Genomic DNA, 23187 nt, shown 5'->3' with positions numbered 1-23187 from the left:
AACTGATGACTTCTCCGGCAAACTCTGGACGTCAAGTGACCATGGCTGTGGCGAGGAATGAGAGGTGGGATAATGCTGAAGGATGGATCTTCTAGAGAGAATTCTACTAAGTGTGATTGTCAAACTCCGAACTCAACTCCTCCTCTCTCTCCAAGCGGCTTCTTTTATAGGGAGGCTTGCCCTTGCTTTTAGGGTAGATTTCTCCCGCATTTTGACCTTTTTGCCCTCGTCAATGATCATCCCAGCTATCCTCCTTCTCCATCTCGAGCCTTTTATCTGGCATGCATCCTGGTCAGTATCGCACCCTTCTGGAGCCCTTTTCACTTGCGTCACCCGAATCGTCTCCTACTGACTTGGATCCTTCAATCCTGCACACTTAAGCAACTGTTTTGCAGATAATACATGCATTTCACGACATACTGACCAGTAACCAAGGCTTAGAATACGACTTATCAATACTCGATGCTATTCTTTAAATAAATGCTAAACCTCGAGTTCACTATGGTAAGGGTGGCATAACTATTAAAACGTTTTGGTATGAGTCCACTGAGTATGTTTAAAATACTCAGCCCTGCATGTGTTTTCCCTATGTGCAGGTTGAGCAGTGACGAGCGGGTGGCGGTGTTGAGCTAATAAATTGAATAATGATATGATCGTTTGAAACATCAAGTGGAGTTGTGTCTTCATACATGTTCTTCACTTTTCTCTTGGTTGCTTCCGCTAAACATGAAACTTAGTATCATTGTTTTTGAAATATTTCATTATTGCTTAGAATATCGAGACACAATGAGTTTTGTTGGATTTACATTAAACCCTTGACCTTTGAGCATAGTTATGATATCTATTCATCTTTTGATTTTCTTGATTAAACCGTTGACTTATTGTTTTGATAGTTCGTTAAATACCTTGGTAAAATCCCATTAAATGAAACCCTAGCCTATGTTGTGTTGTTTTTGAGTCTACCTAGGTAGCAGTCGCCGCATTTATTATACCCTAAACTGGCGGACTGTTACATAAAACCTACTTAATATTGTTGAAAAGTGTGAACGTTTGTACTTTTGTATTAAGCATGTAATATAAATGTTTCGTAAAAGAAATTAATTGCATTGGAAAAAAAAAAATTCGCCCCCTCCAATTATTGAAAGAAATTGTGAAGATTATTCAACAAGCTCAGCTATACATGAAAATAAGAAAAAGAATAGGAAGAAGATACAAATAAAAGGCAACTCAAGTTTGTATTATCCAAAAGGAAGTTGCATTCGGGCTAAAACTATTTTCAATCTTTCTCTATATCGATATTAGAAGCATATCTGCTTGTCAGGATCACCCAATCCTAGGCCAAACACTGGGTTCACTTCAGTCACTCATTCCTCACAGGGGATGTTAGGACTGTTTTTTCTCAATGCTAAACCATAGATGTTTCGGACTCAGATCTCACATGCAGCTCCCGAAGGTCTTTAAGGTTTGTAATGGGGCTAGTGGCTTGTAATGTTTGGGGTAGTTGTCCCTAAGGCTCTAAGGTCCAACAATAACTACTTATTTGATGAGGGAGAACTGTGTGCATTCGGGCTTCTGGCTAGGGCTTCTTCTTTGGCTGGACAATTTCTGACATTTGGCTTCCCACTGGTCAGTAGCTTCTTCGTGGCTTCGCCACCCTTATTCCTTATTCTCCTTTCTCTTTTTGTGGTCAAGTATCTGCGACCATTTTCTTCAATTTTTTCTTTCTGTGGCTTCGCCACCCTTATTCCTTCTTCTATTTTTTTGGATCTGGAAACTTCAGATCTATTTTCTCCTTCTTTCTTTGTTTTTCTCTTCTTCAGCTGGTTCATTTTGTATGTCCTCCTGGTCAGTTGCTTCCTTGCCTCATGCCTTGCACGCACACAGTTCCCGTGGTTGATGGGTTATTTCGGGGTATAATTCAGGCTAGAAAATGGGGTTCTAAGGGTAGGTTTTTTTTTTTCCTTTTTTTTTAATGTAGGGAGGGGGGGGGGGGGGGTTTCCTACTGCCTTCAGGGTTCCCTACACGCGGTCACCTTGCCCTAGACATCATGTGGTAGCCTCTCTTCTTTTTCTTCAGTATTTAGTGGAAAGTAGTTCCACTTTGGGGCTTTTAACTCACCTTTTGAGAGGGCTTTCATGTCTGACCTAAGGGATGAGTTTTTCCTTCATACTTGCATCATCTATACTGACTAGGGGTTAGTGGAGGGGGTGGTTTCTGTTTTCCGGCATGCCTTATCTCCCTCAATTCCCCTCACCGTCAGTTCGAGGCAGTTGAGTTTTAAGCCCATTCATAAAACATAACACATAATTCCTAGACCTAAACAAACCTAAAAAAAAAACTAACATGCACTGACTCAAATAACACATATATACATGTCATACTGGCCATTTGCTCCCCCCTCTCACTTCACAAGTGTCTGCCCCAGATACGGGCTGTGAAGTGAAAATTGGGAATGGCTAGTATGACAGACACATATTTATAACAAACACATATTATATCTAAAAACTTCTCACACTTAGACTATGCAATAGGCTAAGTGGGAGAGTTTCAGATATATACCTAGATCTATAAACAAAACAGAGCAATATATTTACAAACATGAAGTAAAAACATATAACTCCTCACACTTAGACTACGCAGTAGGCTAAGTGTGAGGTATCAAGCTCACGACAAAACACAAAGAAAAACAATTAAACATATGCACCAAAAGTAGCAAACCTTTTTGTCACACCTCAACCCTTATTACGTATGCACTTACTATAAATAAATTCAAATATTTAAAACAAATAACCACTATTTATCAAGTACATATTTCAAACATTCTAAAAAGTAGTGGGACCCTCTCACCACTCTATATACTACACATTTATCTACATGCAAAAAATGATGAGGAGGAGAAGGTTGCCAAAATGCGTCAGCCGCCGACCCTGATAACATGTGCAATTCCTACGACTCATCTCAACCAAATACTTCACTCATATCTTATTCCTGGAAAATATTAGTGGTTTATATGAGCCACAACTCAGTGCATATAAACCTTACCTTTAATTCCACATACAAATATCAAATACATTCATTTACCAACATATATAACCGGAAGTAATAAATATCATAAACAATTTAACATTCATATGCATATGTCTCTCCATTCTTTTTATTATTCTGTGACACATCAAGCCTGGTATCTGCCCGGGATTTCCATTGTATACGACCCGTAGGTCCCTTATATTTATTTGACCTTTCCACGAAGGTCCCTCTTTGATTTGACCTTTCCACGAAGGCCCCTCTTTGCATATTTCTTTCCACGAAGGTCCCTCTTTGCTCTTTGTATTGACCCGTAGGTCTATTATCATTGTATATGACCCATAGGTCTTTTGCCATTGTATATCAGATCCAGAGCAAGAGTGTCACATATCCTCTTTAATCCCATGATTCAAATGATTCCAATATGATACATCAAACATATCCATTGCACCAATTACATAACCATATATTCCATCAATTAATTCCAATACTATAGGTAAACATATATTTTGCACAAACCACATATCCACATCACATTTCACCATCAATATCAAATAACACATAACCATTTCAAGCTCACATCATATAATTCAAATATTCACTCCAATTTAACACATAGCAATTAATCACATAAACCATGTAAAATTAAAAGTGTGATTTATACACACCTGATCACGATGGATAAACAACTCAAAAGCTCGATCCCTTCTCTTCGTTTACCACTCTCAGATTATATATAGTTGTTACTCCTAAATCCTAAATATTCTTCATCTTATTATTTTCTACTTCTGTTGTTCTTCTCTTTTTTGTTTTTCTCCTAACTTTCGCCCCTTTCTAATACAGTAGATTCCTCCAATCTTCTCTTTTCCATTCTCATGAAAATAGAATATACTATATAGTCCTAATACGTGTAAGCTGCAAAACTAGGTGAGTCACTTAGTATTATACTTTGTATTTATACTAAAAACACGTATAAAGGAGAATTTAGAAACGTGTATCTTTGTAAAAATTTAGACTACCAAATGATACATAAAAATGCATTTGCTATGCCACGTACACACATTTATTTATTTAGTGTATGTAATCTTAGTCTATCCACAAACTAAAATTATAAATATGTATATATATAAATTACATACATGAATAGTACTATAATCCCATTTACATATGCACACGTTACAACACATGCATACGCATTTATATTAATTATTTAATATAAACAAAATAATCAATACTTATTATATATTATGTACATTTATATAAAAATTCTCATGAATCAAAACTATTTATTTATTCGACTATACTGATTGATCGTAATACTAAATATATCTATGACACACACTTAATATACTACGGTAAAAATGACAATATAATATGCTAATATGCAAAATAATGTATGATTTTGGGTTAGGGATGTCACACTTTTACTTCTCACACTTAGACTATTAAATAGGCTAAGTGTTATGAATGGGGTTTGCATACAATTAAAACACATAAATCTACCTATTTAATAAAAGTACGAAAACATAAACATGGGAAAAACTTAAAAAAAAAAAAAAAAAAAAGAAAACTAACTGGTCAGTTGGGAGTTGTTCGGTCAGATGTTCCTCCTGCTCCTTCTTGGGGCAGGGTTTTGTGCAGGTGGTTCCGTTGGTTCTTCTTCAGTAGGTCCAGGTTGGTTGTCATCATCCTCCTATTGTCCATCGCCGCTTCTTCCTCAGGTTCGGTGGGTTCTTCTTCCTGTCCACCATGTCCGCTTGTTCCAACTCCACTGCTTGCTTTCCCTCTTGCCAACTCCTTTAGTATGCTCTCCATTAGGGTTGTCAGCTTCGCCATCTCTGCCCGCGATTGTCTATTCTCCTCAGCCAGCTCAGTCACTGCCCTCTCCAGGTTATCTTGCCTCAGCCTCTGCGCTTGGTCGATCTGGGCAGCTTGCACCTCCTGGCCTTGTTGTGCTCTTCCTCCAGGGGCTTCTCCCATTTGGTAGAACTGGGGTACACCTTCTCTGTAGTATACCAAGTTGGTGCGGACGAAGAAGGGTATATCGAATAGGCCAGGAGCGTCGACCATGTACATTGGAGACAGGTCCTCTGCCTCTGTTATGATGATGTTGTTGCGCACGAAGGCTCCTAGTATATGGCAGAGCGACAAGTTTCTGGCTGGGTAGGTGGCTATCAGGTGGCATTGGTAGGCTGTCCAAAACCCTAGGTGCAGTTTCCTTCCATGCTTTGCGCACCATACCAAGTACAATTCGGTCATGGACGTTCTTGCAGCGGAGTTGCTCTGCCCCAGTAGGTTATAGCCTAAGTAGAGCTGCACCAACCGTAGCATGGAATTGTTGAAGTGGGTGGATCTGGATTTTGTGGAGGCGAACTGGCCAGCATTGGGGTGGGTTAACTCCTCCCAGGCTTCCTGGGGCTCAAATTCTACATGACGCCTCGGTACCCCCCTCTCACGGCTTCTCCAGTCCGGACCTATAACCTCCTCCAGGCTACACATATCCAATCGCACAGTCCACTCTATCAGACTCATCGATAGTTCTCCACCGAATATCCTAAAGGAGATTGACACCTCGTCTAGGTCCGTAGTCAGTTGGAACCTAAACGTGGTGAAGAACTCCTTCGCTAATCTCACAGATATCTCTGGGTCCCTATTCTCTAGCAGCCATTCAAAACCCAATGCTTCCATACTAGCCAGGAAGGAATCACGAACAGACAACTCATCCAAAGAGGGTATATGGAGTACCTTTCCGCATTTGACTTGCTTGCTACTGTCATCCTTGTCGTCAAATGCATCTTGAAGCTTTTTGGTGTCGTAGTGCTTCATGTCCTCCATAAGCTCATCAGTGAGCGTTACCCTCCACCGCCGGTATACAATCCTCTCTACCGGAGGGTGGACTAGTTCAAGGTGGTTGTCTGGGAGCTGTTGTTCGTGATAGTCTTCTCCTTCCAGAGAGATATCACTCTCTGAGTCAGAATCCTCGCTGGAAGTGTAGTCTGTGTCGCTTGATCTCTCTTTCTCTTCCGGCTCTCTGATCACTATGCTTGCATGGGCAGTGCGCTGCTTCTTCTTGATTTGTTTCTTCTTGACAGGGGTTTTCCCCTTCCTCTTCCTTTCTTGAATGTACTTGGTTTCTTCGATATCCATTGGCTCTGCTTCCTCGTCGGCTTGTGTTGAAGTGTCCTCCTGGGCGGTAGGCTCGGCCACCATGCGGGCGCTAGTATCACTTCTTGCTGCTTCCTCCTGACCTACTGACTTTGATGCGAGGTCCAGACCCTCAGCCACCTTGTCAGTATTCTCCTCCTGGTCAGTCGGCTTTGCTGATATCGTCCCTGTTGCCAATTGGGTGTCCTCCTGGCTAGCATTCGAGGGCTCCTCCCCAGGTTTTGTAGGAGTAGTCTTCTCGTCATCACTCGAAACCTCCACTGCATCTGCTGCGGTGTTTGCTCCGGCCTTGTTGGACGTCCACTTTCCCAAACATCTCTGTGACACTCTTTGGGGTTTCTGCTTTTCCGCCTTGGGGTTGTTTTTCAACACTAGCCTCCTCTTTACTGTCTTGGGTTTAGTCACCACTGAGGCTTCCTCTATATGTGTTTCTGGCTCTTGCCCTTCCTCCTCAGGTTGTTCTGCCTTTTCCGGTTGTTCGTCTGTCTTCTCCTCCACTGATTGGTGGACTACCCCTTCCGACTTTTCCGCTTTCTTTGTTGCTTCCTCCTTCCCTACTGCCTGGGATGCGAGGTCCAGTACCTCAGCCACCCCTTCATGGTTTACCACGATTCGATCCCCTTTGCCCAAAACCGTTTGGAATTCTTCATCCGTCATTATCCCTTGCTTCCTGGCCGTCTCGTTCAGATCTATCTCATCCCCCGTTACATCGACTTTTGCGTCAGTGGCCCTAATATCCTCTGCTTCATCTTTCTCGCTCTCGCTTGCTCTCCCTCCGCTCTCCTTGTTTTCTGTTTCTCCCCAGTTGGGATCTTGATAGGCGGAAAGAGGGCTGACGTCCAGCGGCTCCGTTTGTTGGTGTATGGGAGAAGGGTGGGAGGGTTCTAATTGTGCAGCAATTGTTGTGGAAATATTTCCGGACGTTGGAATTGAGGTTTTTTGGTTGGTGGTGGGTGGGTTTTCTGTGGTTGCAGTTGGGGTAGGGTTTGATGTCGCCGACATTCCTCCGGTTAGGCTAAATCCGGCTAGGGTTGTTGCCCAGTCTCTGTTGGGGTCCCGTTGGCTTAGAAACGCCGCCAGTGCGTCTAGAGGAATCATCGCCGGGATTTGTGTCGTCGGCGGTGGTTGTGATCGTTGTGGGCTTGGCGGCCGCGACTCGGCTGCTGGCTGGAGTTCTGACGAGGCTTCGCCGGTGGTAGATTCCGGGTTGTTGGTTGCCTTTCTCTTTGCCATGACCGTACCTGTGGTGGTTTGCGGTGGTTTTCGGAGTGGGGGTTGCGGTTGTGGGAGAGAGAGTGCAGGTGAGAGTTTGTAAAGTGAAGGGGAGTAGGCGGTGGGGTGTTTTATAGAGGGGTGGGCAGTTGAGGGTTTTGACCGGTTGTAGGCGGTCGCTCGGTTGAGACGCTTCGTGTGGGAGGCGGTTGTGCTTGCTGGCAGCCGATTGGACGTTGCTTGTCACGTCCTTGCCTCACGCGCCTCCCAGCCTCTGCACTCGCCTTCAAAGCTGCAACACGCCCAAATTCAAACTTTACTCAACTCCCTCCTCTCAATTAGCTAGAAATAGAAAAAAGTAAATAAATGACTCTTTAATATAATTCAGAGTTTCACCCAAGTGGTATCCTCGTGGTCAGTACGAACTCCGAATTGATATTTAAGATCCGAAAAAAAATCTTTTTTGTTGTTTTTCCTTCTTAACTTAAATTAAATTACCAACTATCTACAATATTTACATCATTACTAAGGGTATTTGAAATTTTACCCGGTCAGTAAGTACAATACTTATGCCGTTGACCAGGTGAAACTTCAAATCTCTTTCCTACTGGTCATTTAGACGCTCTTAAAGTGTAGTGGAATTTCTTCCACTACACACACCTCTTCATTTTCCCTATATATTTTCAATCTATGTCCATTAACGACAAAAAGGTTCAGAGTTAGGGATACTCCCTGAAATCTCGACCGCTCCATTAGCACGTAACGCAGTGATAATGTAGGGTCCTGCCCATTTGGATTTGAGCTTCCCAGGCATTAGCTTCAGTCTTGACTGGAAGAGTAGTACTTTCTGACCAACTTGGAGATCCTTGGTTCTCAGATTTTTGTCGTGCCACATCTTTGTTTTCTCTTTATACCACATGGCTGAGTCGAACGACTCCAATCTGAGTTCTTCCAGCTCTTGTAGTTGCAGCTTCCTTTCCTCTTCACAGGCCTTTGCATCCATATTAACCTGTTGTACTGCCCAGTATGCTCGGTGTTCAATTCCCACTGGCAAGTGACACATCTTCCCAAAGACGATGCGATAGGGGGACATCCCTATAGGAGTTTTGTATGCTGTCCGATATGCCCACAGAGCATCTTCCAACCTTGTGCTCCAATCTTTTCTGGAGGGGTTGACTGTCTTCTCTAAAATGCTCTTTATTTCCCTGTTTGAGATCTCTGCCTGCCCGTTGGCTTGAGGGTGGTAAGGACTGGATAGGCGGTGATGAACTCCGTACTTCTTCATCAATGCTTCGACTGTTCGGTTGCAGAAGTGAGTCCCTTGATCGGATATGATTGCCCTTGGTATCCCAAATCGGCTGAATATATGACTCTTGAGGAACTTGGTGACTTCCTTAGATTCACAAGTGCTTGTGGCCTTGGCTTCTATCCATTTTGACACGTAGTCCACCGCCACCAGGATATAGGAGTTCCCATAAGATGAGGGAAAAGGACCCATAAAGTCCATACCCCATATGTCGAACACTTCACAAACTATTATTGGAACTTGCGGCATTTCATCTCTCGCGGAGATCCCACCGGTCAGTTGGCAACGGTCACAACCTTTGCAGAACTCGTATGCATCTCTGTTCAGGGTGGGCCAGTAGAATCCGCTATCTAGCACTTTTCTGGCAGTCTTCCTTGGCCCGAAATGTCCTCCACATGCCAAGGAGTGGCAGTGCGTCAGTACATCCCGCTGCTCCCAGTCAGGAACACATCTTCTGATGACCTGGTCTGCTCCTGCCTTCCACAAGTATGGGTCGTCCCAGAAATAATACTTTGCCTCGCTCTTGATCTTCATCCTCTGAGCCTTTGTCACGTTTGGCACCGTTGGCAGCTCTCCTGTTACTAGGTAGTTTGCCAAGTCCGCATACCAGGGTTCCTGTCCCACTTTCTCCTTGTCCTTGGTTGTTGCGTCCTGACCAGTGATTCTCATCACTTCTTCCCAATCGATCTTCCTTGCGGAGAAAATCACTTCACATAAATGCTTTTCCGGGAATCGATCCCTCACATCTTCATTGTTCCCTTCTTGTATTATTCTGCTCAAGTGGTCCGCTACCTTGTTTTCAACTCTCTTTTTGTCTTCTACCTCCCAGTCGAATTCTTATAAAAGCAGCACCCACCTAATCAGTCGGGGCTTTGACTCATTCTTCGCAATGAGATACTTGATTGCCGCATGGTCAGTATAGACGATGACTCTGGATCCCAGTAGGTACTGCCTGAACTTCTCGAATGAATAGACAACCGCCAACATCTCTTTCTCGGTGGTGTCATAATTCCGTTGGGCTTGATTCAGGTTTTTGATGCATAGAATATCACGTACCTTTTTCCATCTATCTTCTGACCCAGTACGGCCCCCACTGCATAGTCACTAGCATCGCACATCACCTCGAAGGGGTTGATCCCAGTCAGGAGCCTGAATGATCGGTGCAGAAATCAACTTTTCCTTGAGGAGGTTGAAAGCAGCCTTGCATTGCTCATCGAAGACAAACTCCACCTCGTTTTGGAGAAGCCTGGTAAGAGGTTGGGCAATCTTGGCGAAGTCCTTGATAAATCTTCGATAAAATCCAGCATGGCCAAGGAAACCTCTTATTCCCTTCTGATTAGTGGGGAAGGGTAGTTTGGATATGACATCCACTTTAGCTTGATCCACCTGGATCCCCTTTTCTGACACCACGTGTCCTAGAACAATTCCTTCTGTAACCATAAAGTGGCATTTCTCAAAGTTCAAGACCAGACTCTTTGCTTGACACCTTCCTAGCACCACATCCAAATGTTGCAAGCACGAGTCGAAAGAGTCTCCATAGACAGTGAAATCATCCATAAAGATCTCTATACAATCTTCGATCAAGTCCGAGAATATGCTCATCATGCACCGTTGGAAAGTACCGGGGGCGTTGCATAGGCCAAATGGCATACGCCTATACGCATAGGTTCCAAACGGGCACGTGAACGTGGTCTTATCCTGGTCCTCCGGGTTCACATAAATTTGAAAGTATCCACTGTACCCATCCAAAAAGCAGAAGTACTTCCTCCCAGCCAGTCGCTCCAGCATTTGATCGATGAATGGCAGGGGAAAGTGGTCCTTCCTGGTTGCAGTGTTCAGCCTGCGGTAATCTATACACATTCGCCACCCAGTAACTAGTCTGGTGGGCACTAGTTCATTCCTCTCATTCTTAATCACCTGGATCCCTGACTTCTTGGGGACCATATGGATTGGGCTAACCCATTCACTGTCTGGCACCGAGTATATAATGCCCAGTGAGAGCAACTTCAAGATTTCCTTCAGTATCTCTTCTCGCATGTTTGGGTTCACCTTTCTTTGAGAGTCCCTATGCGCCTTGGCTCCATCCTCTAGCCTAATGTGGTGCATGCAGACGTCCGGGCTTATGCCTACCAGGTCCGTAAGGCTCCATCCAATAGCCTTCTTGTTTTTGCTCAGCACAGTTAGTAGTCTTGCCTCTTGCTCTTCAGTCAACCCGCTGTTGATGATTACAGGGAATGAGTCTTGCTCCCCTAGGTAGGCATACTTAAGGGTTGATGGCAACTTTTTCAACTCCACTTGCGGGGGTAGTGTGTCTGTAGGTAGAGGGTTCCTCTTTGAATCCTCCTCTTGTTCTTGTTCAGCATCTGATTTTTCCTCCATACTGGCCGGTACCACGGCCCCTGCGGATCCTGCTAGTTCTGACTTCTGACAGAATTCCATAATTGCTTCTTCGATCTCTTCGTCAGCCTGGGCATACACATCCAAGGCTTGGAGCTTTTCCTGCAATAATTCGGTCTCAAGAAATTCTTGGACTAGGGGGTCAATCACATCAACATAACATAGATTTTCAGAATCTATTGGTCTTTTCATGGCGTCATTGATGTCAAAGACAAATTTCTCACCATTAAAGTCAATGCATATTGTCCCCTCAACCATATCCACAATCGTTTTGGCCGTTCTTAAAAATAGTCTACCTAACAATATCCCGCTAGACTCCCTAGCTTTTGGTTCACTCATTTTTATGACATAAAAATCAGCGGGATAAGTAAAGTTCTGTATCCTGACCAGCACATTCTCTAACACACCCTCAGGATTGATACACGACCTATCAGCCAGTTGGATTAACACCCTAGTATTCGACAATTTTACCTTCTTTAACCGATTATAAATGGATAACGGCATAACATTGATAGATGCTCCCAAATCACACATTGCATGCTCGATTTTCACATCTCCAATCGTTATGGGTAGGGTAAACATACCTGGGTCGGCTCTCTTGGGTGGTAGCTTCTCATGTACAATGGCTGACGCTATTCCCTCCACCATGATCTTTCCATCCTCCTGGGCTTTTCCAGCTATGAACTCCTTTATAAACTTCCCCACAGGGGGCAGTCTCACGGCTTGGAGGAATGGTATGGTGACATCCAACTTCCCAAAGATCGACATGAAATCCACAGGGTTTTCCTTCTTCCTTTTCGTCACAAACCGGTATGGAAACGGTTTTTCTCCCTTAGCTTCTCCAGTCAGTCCTTGTGGAATTCCCTTTGGCTCCTCCTGAGCTTGAGGTTCCGATGTGGGTATTACTCCTCCCGGTTGCTCATTCCCAGGTTGTGTTTCTCCCTCCTTTTCTTCCACGGTAGGCTCCTTGGTTAGAAAAAACGGATCCTCCATCTGAGGCAGAGGCCTCTTGAGCTCTTCCGCTGGGATGACGTCGCTCAACACCCCTTCTCTACTAGACTCCCCAACAGGGTTCTTGAGCTGAGGTCCATTATAGGCTGTCCCGGACCGCAGTGTAATTTTGCTCACATTTGCCTTTTCAGGTACATGGACTGTAGATGGGAGTTTTCCTGAGTTCCCCTTCATTTCGCCCATCGAGTTAGCGAGTTGGGCCAACTGCCTGTTCATCATGTCCATATTTGCCCTATGCTCCTTCTGGGCACTTTGCATCCCTTGCATTGTTTCATTACTGGACTGCATGTCATTTTTAATGCTTTGCTGCGAGGCAAGCATCTCCCCCATCATGTCCTCCATAGACCTCCTCGACCTGTTTGGCTGATGGAATTGGTTTGAGCTCTGGTGCTGGTTACACTGAGGTGGTGGGTTTGACTGGTACCCTGAGAAATTTTGTTGGTTTTGGTTCGGTGGGTACTGGTTATACTGGGCAGGAGGGTTATACTGATCGTGGTTGTGCTGGTACTGACCTTGGTTTTGGTGGTGGGTGTTATGTTGAGGTCCTGGGTTAAATTGGTGCTGGTTTTGGTTCTGGTTCTGGTTCTGGTTTTGGTTGTTTCGCTGATGGGGTTGCACATAAGTAGGGTTCGGGTTCTGGTTTTGAGAGTTTTGGTTCTGAGGATGCTGGTTCCTTCCTACCCAGTTAGATTGGTAGTCAGGGTTTGTTGGTCCGCGGTTGGGATATTGGTTCGGTTGGGGGTTGGGTTGATTTGGAGCCTGATTTTGGTTCTGATTCTGATTTCCATCTCCCTATCGGAAATTTTGGTGGTCCCTCCACGGTGCATCTCTTTGTTTCCCCGGAATCCAATTGTCGTTGGAATTGTAGTAACCTGCGGCATTCGCTTGCTCCACATCCGGCGAGTTGTCCAGCTGATCATATGGTAGTGCTGGGGCTTCTTAGCCTCCAGTTGGAGAAGGTGGTGGAGTGTTCTGCTTGATTGCAGTCAGCAATTCCTTTTTTAATTCCTCCATCTTCAAGTCCATCCGTTCCTCCTGGTCAGTAGCCGAAGCACTCGCTACCCTTTCTCTGCCGTACCCATCTCTCGCGTTGTCGTACGTCTTCTTCGCATTCAACAGCTTGCGTAGCACCTTTTTGGCTTCACTCACTCTCAACTGGGTGAAATCACCACCAGATGATGAATTCGCCAGATCCTTGGTTTCCTTGTTCATCCCCTCATAGAAGGTGTGGTGCACCTCTATCTCCTTCATGCGATGGTTGGGGCATGACTCCAGAAGGCTCATGTACTTCTCCCAGTATTCGCTCAGAGTTTCATCATACTCTTGCCTTATGCACGATATTTTCCTCTTCAATGCACTTGTCTTTGAAGACGGGAAAAACACGGCTAGGAAAACTGACTTGAAATCGGCCCATGTATTGATAGAGTCGGCTGGCAGGCGCATGAACCAAGTGTTGGCCTCTCCCTTTAGGACAAAAGGTAGAGCTTTCATTCTGTAATCATCCTCGCTCACTCCTGCTGGCCGCCTCTGTGCCTTACAGATTTTGCAGAACTCATTTAAGAATTCGTATGGTCCCTCGTAGCTCTTCCCACAGTACGTCGGTAAGATTGCGATAACGTGGGGTTTCACATCACAGGCGGTTTGGCCTGGGGTAACCACTATGGCTTGTGGGGGATCTCCATCGGCATGCGCGGTAAGTGTCGCGAGCTCGGGATCGTCCTCACCTTGGTCAGCCATTCTCACTAGTGTTCTTACTGGTTGGGGTGGAAGCTCCGGGAGTTGGTACTCTAGCTCCTCTTTTTCTTCGTCGCTACTCGTGCCTAGGTCGGACAGTGTCGTCGACAGGCCAGAACGAGTGGTAACGAGTATTGTTCCTCGGGGAAGTATCCTTGGTGTCCACTGGCTAGGAGCTGAGCCACTTCTCATAAACTGAAAAACAAAAAGAAAAGAAAAATTATAAACAGTATGTACACCAAAAAGATCACACACAATAACAGGTATGAACGCCATCCATCCCCGGCAACGGCGCCATTTTGAAGTGCAGGTTCTTTGTCCTAGTGGTTTTCGTATGTGAATTGGAGTGTATCCAACTGATCAGGAAGTGATTCCCGACCCAGCTGAGTCGTTGGTACGATAACCGGGACCTGGCTTCAAACAAATTTCCTCAACCCATTTCTACTGGATAGTATAATGGAGGTAAGGGTCGAATCCCACGAGGATGGACACGTTTTGATAACTGCGGTGACTTTCCTGGGTGTTTTGGTTAGCTACCACGCTTGGGTTGAGATTTTATCTAGACGGCAAATAAAGGTGGTACTCTACTAACTAGTAGGCGGGAAAATAACAGACATGTGGGAGTGTTCGTAAAAATAGGGGACAAGGTGTATCAGAGACATATGGAAAGTGGACAGTTACTAAAAGAGGAAATTTAGGCTACAAGGTATATCTGTTGGCTGGGGCTCTCTGACAGGTCTGGATAGTACATCTGAAAAGTAAGGAACAAAAGTAAAAGTAACTTAAAAGTAAAAGGTGGTCCAACAAAGTTGATTTTGACGTTTTCTTCCTCACCAAGTATTGACAAAAATCATATGAACACAGACACCATAACTAAAACTTCAGATTCATAAATTCAAACTCAAGATCCATCTATTAAAATGCTTAAACTTAAATTAAACGGTAAAACTGTAACTTTGCTTCTACTGACTGACATGCAAAGTGGTAATCACGGCGCAGAAAGGAAACTCATGCATGAAAACTTGCTAAACATAGCTACAACCTTTAAATCAACAACTCCCGATAAGAAAACACTTAGAAATTGAAAGCAATAACTAAATCTAACTTTCCTAGGCAGAATGAAGCAAACTCGAACCAAAGTGACATGCGAAATAGAAACTTCATAACGTGAATGTTGGAAAATAACAAGGTACTTCAAAGAGCAACAACGATGAGTGTTTGCAAGAAACTTAAATGATGAAAACCATTAAACTTTAAACTAAGAAAGCGATTAAGATTGTTTTTGCCACTCCGGGCGATGATACTACTACACTGCTACAATAACTGGCTGGAACGGCGAACTGATGACTTCTTCGGCAAACTCTGGACGTCAAGTGACAATGGCTGTGGCGAGGAATGAGAGGTGGGATAATGCTGAAGGATGGATCTTCTAGAGAGAATTCTACTAAGTGTGATTGTCAAACTCCGAACTCAACTCCTCCTCTCTCTCCAAGCGGCTTCTTTTATAGGGAGGCTTGCCCTTGCTTTTAGGGTAGATTTCTCCCGCATTTTGACCTTTTTGCCCTCGTCAATGATCATCCCAGCTATCCTCCTTCTCCATCTCGAGCCTTTTATCTGGCATGCATCCTGGTCAGTATCGCACCCTTCTGGAGCCCTTTTCACTTGCGTCACCCGAATCGTCTCCTACTGACTTGGATCCTTCAATCCTGCACACTTAAGCAACTGTTTTGCAGATAATACATGCATTTCACGACATACTGACCAGTAACCAAGGCTTAGAATACGACTTATCAATACTCGATGCTATTCTTTAAATAAATGCTAAACCTCGAGTTCACTATGGTAAGGGTGGCATAACTATTAAAACGTTTTGGTATGAGTCCACTGAGTATGTTTAAAATACTCAGCCCTGCATGTGTTTTCCCTATGTGCAGGTTGAGCGGTGACGAGCGGGTGGCGGTGTTGAGCTAATAAATTGAATAATGATATGATCGTTTGAAACATCAAGTGGAGTTGTGTCTTCATACATGTTCTTCACTTTTCTCTTGGTTGCTTCCGCTAAACATGAAACTTAGTATCATTGTTTTTGAAATATTTCATTATTGCTTAGAATATCGAGACACAATGAGTTTTGTTGGATTTACATTAAACCCTTGACCTTTGAGCATAGTTATGATATCTATTCATCTTTTGATTTTCTTGATTAAACCGTTGACTTATTGTTTTGATAGTTCGTTAAATACCTTGGTAAAATCCCATTAAATGAAACCCTAGCCTATGTTGTGTTGTTTTTGAGTCTGCCTAGGTAGCAGTCGCCGCATTTATTATACCCTAAACTGGCGGACTGTTACATAAAACCTACTTAATATTGTTGAAAAGTGTGAACGTTTGTACTTTTGTATTAAGCATGTAATATAAATGTTTCGTAACAGAAATTAATTGCATTGGAAAAAAAAAATTCGCCCCCTCCAATTATTGAAAGAAATTGTGAAGATTATTCAACAAGCTCAGCTATACATGAAAATAAGAAAAAGAATAGGAAGAAGATACAAATAAAAGGCAACTCAAGTTTGTATTATCCAAAAGGAAGTTGCATTCGGGCTAAAACTATTTTCAATCTTTCTCTATATCGATATTAGAAGCGTAGAAAATAATTCATGAAAACAAGCCTCGGGAATAGTAGGTATAAAAAAGTCAAGAAACTAACACTGTGAACAAAAGTTCTAAGAAAAGTCACGTTACACGTTACTCTTCTGTCCGTGAATAGGAGTCCCATTTTTTCATTTTAGTCTATTCACGAATAGAAGTCCTAGTTCACTTTTATCATAAATGATAATAGAGTCTTACCTTCCACTAACTCATTTCACTCACATTTCATTTAAAACTAATATATACACGTGGGACCTCTATTCCACTAATTATTTTCCACCCATTTTTCTTAAAAAATTTTAAAACCCGTGCCGCTCATAAATAAGACTCCTAATGGCAGACGGAGGGAGTACTTTTTAGAACTCATTTTTAATATTTAGACTCTAAAATAGTACCATTCGCGCGGATTAAATTATTTACCACACTATTGTGGATCACATATGAATATAAACCAATTATATCAAGCTATCCCTTCTAGGGTTAAAAGTTAAAACTCTTTCACTATTAATATGATTATTTTGATATTTTCATCATGCAGTATATACATATCAGAATATCGTAAAAATAAGAGTAGTTATTTCACCTTAAAATTTAATCAAGTGTTAACTCCTGTTGAATAACAATTAAACTCCCAATATATTTGTACTATATAAAATTAGGAGTAAACCAATCACAATTCATAGGCTGCTGCAGAACTACGTAAGCATAACTTCCTCATTGGCTAGAGGACCCAATTCTTCTCGTTTCGCTTAAAAAAAACAATAAAGCTATGCAACCAAATTTTATACAACCAAAAATTAGTTTATTTTAGGAAAAATATAATTTATTTATATATTTAATTAAAAAATATAGACATATATATAATATAGGGAACGTTCATAATATTATGGTGTTTGTGTATAATTTTTTAAATTTTTTTGAATTATAAAATATAATTAATGCAGATTTTAATTCAAATTTGAAAAATAATAGAGAAATAATTCAAATATAAAAATAAAAAATTGAAAATGAGGCCAAAAACTAATAAAGTGTTTTTAATTTGTTAACTATCTATATTTAGTATTTTAATATTTAATTAACACATTAAAATTATTAATATAATCTTGTTTTGGTCGTACAAAGTTTGGTTGTTTATCATTACTCAAAAACTAAAAAAAATTGTTGTTGAAACTTGAAAGCGATTATATATATAGCTCCAAAGATATGGGGTTGCGTCAGCATAGTGTGACGAGACTCAGAAAATAAAATTGAGGATAAATTGGTCCTTTTAAGAAAATTCGTTCATTTTCTATTTCAAAGATTCCCAATCAAGATTAATAAAATCGGATATATGTCAAGTCTCTAGCATTATAGTATTACAAGTTTGGTGGTTTTCAGTTTCCTAGATAAAATAATACTAAGATATAATCTAGAATTGAGTTATGAGATTATTTTAGTAATACAGGATTAGCTATGACTAATTATCTCATTATTATCCATCTATAATTGAATTGGAGGGCTAAATCTAATGAACCAAACACACTACTAATTTAATCATGGGATACAATCTTGCAAATCGAACACCCCCTAGTATATTTCTCAGCCATGACTGTCGTATACTCTTTCAACCCACCAGGAAAAATACTCCATCCGTCCCCGATTAATTGTCACTCTTCATTTCGATCCGTCCCTCAATAATTGTCACACATCATTTTTACCATAGATGGTAAGTAAATCTCACATTCCACTAACTCACTTCACTCATATTTTATTATACAACTAATATAAAAAAGTGGGTCTCACATTTCACTAACTTTTTTAACCACTTTTTCTTTACAATTCTTAAAAGGTGTGCCCGGCCAAAGAGTGACAATTAATCGGAGAATGGGGGAGTAATCTTTACAATTGATGCTAGATAGGAAAAGATGGTTGGAGCATTGTTAATAAAATACGACTCATTTCCATTAGAGGGAACATATCATAATTAGATGAAAACTAATTTTGGTGAATATAAAAATAACAAGACTATATATTTCTAGTAGGGAATGAGTTCTTAAAACAAATTAGTGCAGCCAAAACAAACACCACTTGAGTATATTAAATTAAGTGCAGCCAAAACAAATTTGAGGTGCTATTATCTGGCATTCAAACTACTTGACTGTCGAATAGATTTCGTATCGCAGCTCAACAATTTTTTATGTGGTGTTTATATATAAGGATATAGCTGTGTTAACTGTTAACCACCTCTCTCCTCTCTTATTCTTCAATTTATATATTTCAATGTTTAAGCAATCTCATATTCTCCAAAAAAATCTACTTATTTAAGTTCAGAATCTTTGGGTCCTTTTGGGACACGATCTGAATCGTCCATATTTTACCATCAATGATCAAGATTAGAAATATTTGATGCGTTTAAGATACCCCACACTCCATAACATACATAAATACACAATGAATTGAGGGACTACCAAATGCTAGCTTCTTTTGTCCTCTTTATAATTAATTTACTATTTTCTTATGATTTATTATGATAAGATGGACTACCAAAAAAAGAAGCATTATCCCACCCAAATTATTCAATTAAACCCAAACATCACATGCTTTTGTTGTGATTAAATAATAGGCGTGCAAAACATTCTAAGCTACATAGCCTACACTATTGCGCACTGTGATCTTCACTTTTCCAAACGCAATCCAATATTTAATTATATACTGGACTGTATAAGACAAGTTTGAAATTACTAATAATCTAATATCCATTATTATTCAGTTGAATGATGTGCAAGATATATATACTTAAGCTTGTTAACTTTCCTTAGTAATAGTAAGTGATTTATTGCAATTTGCAAGCTTGAAATATCCATTAGTAACATTTAGCTAGCTGGCTGTTATTTTACCATAGACAAATTAAGTTAGACCCAACGTTGAAATGTTACTTACTTTTCAACGACAACCCTATTAATTGCATGCGCACACATGTTGGAGGGTTATATCCGACCACAGATTTAAATTAATTACTTAAACAATAATTATTCACTATGTCCATTTCATATTGTCATTTCGAGATGTGCACAGTTAAATAACTAAATGTATCATTTCAATTTTATTATACTATTACTATTTTGTACTCCCTCCGTTCTCGATTAGGAGTCACACTTTGACCGGGCACGAGTTTTAAGAAATTTAAAGAAAAGTTGGTTGAAAAAGTTAGTGGAATGTGAGACCCATTTTTTATATTGGTTTTATAATAAAATGAGTGAATTGAGTTAGTGGAACGTGGAACCTACTTACTATTTATGGTGATTCTTAATTGGGGACGGACCGAAATAGAAAAGTGTGACTCTTAATGGGGGACGGAAGGAGTACTAACTTATTCCACTTATATTGTATTATAGCTTTTTCCACCAAATTTTATTTACATATCTTAAAATTTGCATTAAGTCAAAAGCGACATTTAATACTCATTTATCTTAGAATTATATAATAAAAAACGACCAAAACTATGTGTTCTTATCATGTTTTATTTATTTATCTTCCGTACTAGACCACCCCCAAAGTTATTCGAAACTAGACAAGGAGGATATATACATATCACACCTTTACAAAAAGAAAACATTTTATCATATGGCAAACCAAAAAGGCAGAATACTTACAACCACATTGTGGTGTTCCCCCAATAATTAAGGATGACAAATAATGGAAAGTTATATCCAATCACAATAACCACACATAAACACCCCAACAAAAAAGTTACTCTAAAACACACCATACACATCCTATCTCAAAAACCCTACCAAATTTTCTACTGATTAACATTGGGATCAAGTGGCTCAAGAGCTTCAATCGGTATAATCCGACTGCAAGAATAAACTTGGCAAAACGCCTGCATAAACATGAGAAGCAGCATCGCTATCGCAGCCAAAAACGTCAGAATCTTCCACGACCCAAACACATAATCCCTCATAAACTTCCCCATTCTAACCCTCCACCTCTCGCTGTAAAACTTATTCACATCCGCAATCACCGTATCCAGCGAGGGCACTTTCGTCAATCTCACCGACTTGCTCATCCCATTCCACATCTCCGCCACCTCCTTCTCGCTCTTCAGATGGTTCACAATTATCCCCTTCCCGCATAAATACTTCGCGTCCACGTCCGTGTCCACGATCCCGTTCATCAGCTCCACGTACCGCGCCAGCACCAGCGGTCCTGGCGCGCTACACGCCTCGTACGCCACCAGATTCCTCAGCACGACCTCCGAGTTCACGTCTAGGTTTATCACCGGGACGTGGAACGTCAGGGTCTTGCTGTCGAATCTGATGCCGGAGATTCCCTCGCTCGCTGCAACGAACTGGACTCCGGCCTCGGCCAGCTGAGTCACGGAGGGGATCGCGATTTCTTCGAGGAGCGGAGGCTTCTGGCTGGCTCCGGCCTCTTCGTCTCCTTCCCCGTCTTCCTTCTTCCCCTTGTGGAACGTCTGGAACGCGTTTTCGATCGGCTCTTTCAGCATTTTCACTATGGGGATTTTTGTTAGAATCGTCCATGGCAGTTTTACGACTAATTTCAAGGGTTTCGATAAGATCACGCGCTTAATCAACTCAATCGGCCCTCGTTTCAGCTTCGACAGCATCCTCCACACTAGATCGGCCAGATTTCGGAGGTGGCTCGGCTCCGCGAACGTCTCCTCCTCTGTCTTCTCCTCCTCCTTGTTTCCGCCGCCTTGGATTTCAATTTCGTGAGTGTGAAACGACGTAGTTTCGGATTTGGGGACGATGAAGTGGTACAAAAAGTCAAGTAAATGCGCGTGCTCGCCAACCGCGGCCGTCTCCGGCTTTTCCGCTGGCTTGAACGGCGACAGGTCGCTGCTGAGCGACGTCATGATCGCGAGCAGCTTCAGATCGGCAGTCTCTCTCGAAGCGAACTGGAGCTCGAAGAGCATTCTCATGACGAAGAACGGGATCTGATTCTCGAGCATGAGGAGGTCTCGGAGGATGGAGTTGTGGGCGGTTTTGTTGCCGGAGGCGTCGATGAGGTGGCAGAGGCCGGAGGGGATCTTGCCGAGGATCTTCCCCTGCTTGATGCCGCAGACGCGGATGAACTCGAAGACGAAGCAGACGTCGACGGCCATCATCCAGGCGAGGGCCTCGGGGCCGTAGTTGAGGGGGCGGTGGTAGCAGGCGCGGATGCGGTGGTCGTGTTTGACGAGGCGGTCGACGAGGGTCTGGAGCTTGACGTTGTGGAGCTCGCGCTGGATCCGCTTGGCCGCGGCCACCTTGTACCGCTCCATGTCGTAGAGCTCCAGGCGGAGGTGGTGGTACGGCCCGATCGCCACCTGGCATAGAAAATTGTTTCAGTATATAAAAATGTAATATGAAATTTATTTGATTGGTAAGCCACCTGCTGCGGGATGTATGAGTCTGGATCACATATCAATAGGGGCTTTGGAACTCCGAAGATTGTGACTGGGATTTCGATTTCTTCTTCGAGCTCCTCGTCTAGGGTTTTTCGGATTTTGGCGACCCATAGGGTTTCGTCGAACTTGGAGCCGGGGTTTGTTAGGATGCTTTGTTGGAAGAAGGACATGGTGGTTGAGGCTTGGTTTGGTGTGTGTGTGTGTGTGAATTGGAGTGTGGAGTTTATGGTATAGTAGTATTTATAGGGTGAATAAATATGTAAAGAAGATGAAAATGAGTTGGTTATAGTGGAAAGTTCATTGGACTCACTCTGTACATGTTTCACGTTTCGAAAAATGAAACCATTAAAAATGAGGGAAAGATGTAGATATTTGAATCAATAGTAAAGTGGTTGGGTGTGAGATTTCCCACTGAAGTTTCAGGACACACGCCATATGTATTAATATCTCTATGGTATATTGGAATATATTGTACTATGTGTGTATTTATGAGAAATTGAAGTAAGGGTGGCTTACATAGGGTGGATGCAAAAATTTGTTCTACTAGACGTTAGTATATATTTTAAATTTTAAGTTTGGAATATGAAAATAAAATTCGTTGGAAATGTGTTGGAATGTATAATTTTATATGATCAATAAATTAATTAAGGTGAGATAGAATGCCAACCTTGTCTTTTCACGGGTCCAAGTTTCGTATTGAGATATATTTATAAGTGCTTAGTAGTTATGCATTTCAAATTTCTCAGAGAAGTAAGTAAAGGAATAATACAGCCCAAATATTGGGCATATATGATCAACTTTAAATTAGTGGGCTAAAACCGAATTATTTTTTTAATGGGGTATTAAATGATAGAGCAAGGAACTAACTTTTTTAAGTTAAAAAAAACGTGGGGTAAAGATGAAATGTTGGAACATCATGAGGTGTGAAGAGTGAACTAACTTTTCCTTTAATTATTATTTTTTTAAATTAAAAATGGTCCACATCTTGACATATATGTACTGTTTTTGGTCTTTCTGTATTAATACTAATAATTTGTCAATTTATGTGTGTCAGTCATATAGAAAATGATATCTAGAGCGATTTTTTCCCCATAAACAATAAATTAATGGAAAAGATAATACATGTAGCTCTTTGTCTCAGTTATTCGTAACGTTAAACTAATAAACAGTACTTGTGGATAATTCTGAAAACAAAGTAGAAAATGAATAAAACCAATTACATTAGCAGTTCGTTGCTTCGTGATAGATTAGATGTTTCCTATATTCGTTAGTTTCTTTTTTAGGCCAGCTTTGTAA

The 23187-nt window shown here is 41.7% G+C and overlaps 1 protein-coding gene across 1 annotated transcript; it reads right to left on the bottom strand.

Moving 5' to 3' along the window:
* Positions 1–20076: 20076 nt before the first annotated feature.
* LOC125205377 (putative UPF0481 protein At3g02645) lies at positions 20077–22189 on the bottom strand. Its single transcript, XM_048104269.2, has 2 exons — positions 21876–22189; positions 20077–21810 (listed from the first exon to the last, which is right to left on the bottom strand). Exons 1-2 carry the CDS (start codon positions 22059–22061, stop codon positions 20281–20283), a joined length of 1716 nt encoding a protein of 571 aa, XP_047960226.1. The 5' UTR covers positions 22062–22189; the 3' UTR covers positions 20077–20280.
* Positions 22190–23187: the final 998 nt, after the last annotated feature.

This window comes from Salvia hispanica, chromosome 6 (genome assembly GCF_029641045.1).
Source record: "Salvia hispanica isolate PSC_SH4W2 chromosome 6, Shi_PSC_v1, whole genome shotgun sequence".
Classification (NCBI taxonomy): Eukaryota; Viridiplantae; Streptophyta; class Magnoliopsida; order Lamiales; family Lamiaceae; genus Salvia; species Salvia hispanica.
Note: the sequence above shows the minus strand (reverse complement) of the source record. Positions and strands in the feature narration are given on the sequence as shown.

Excerpts from the sequence above, each read along its gene's own strand:
- LOC125205377 (XM_048104269.2), bottom strand. The coding sequence starts at position 22,061 with ATGTCCTTCTTCCAACAAAGCATCCTAACAAACCCCGGCTCCAAGTTC. Across the intron at positions 21,811-21,875 it reads ACTCATACATCCCGCAGCAG|GTGGCGATCGGGCCGTACCA; the intron begins GTGGCTTACCAA and ends TTTCTATGCCAG.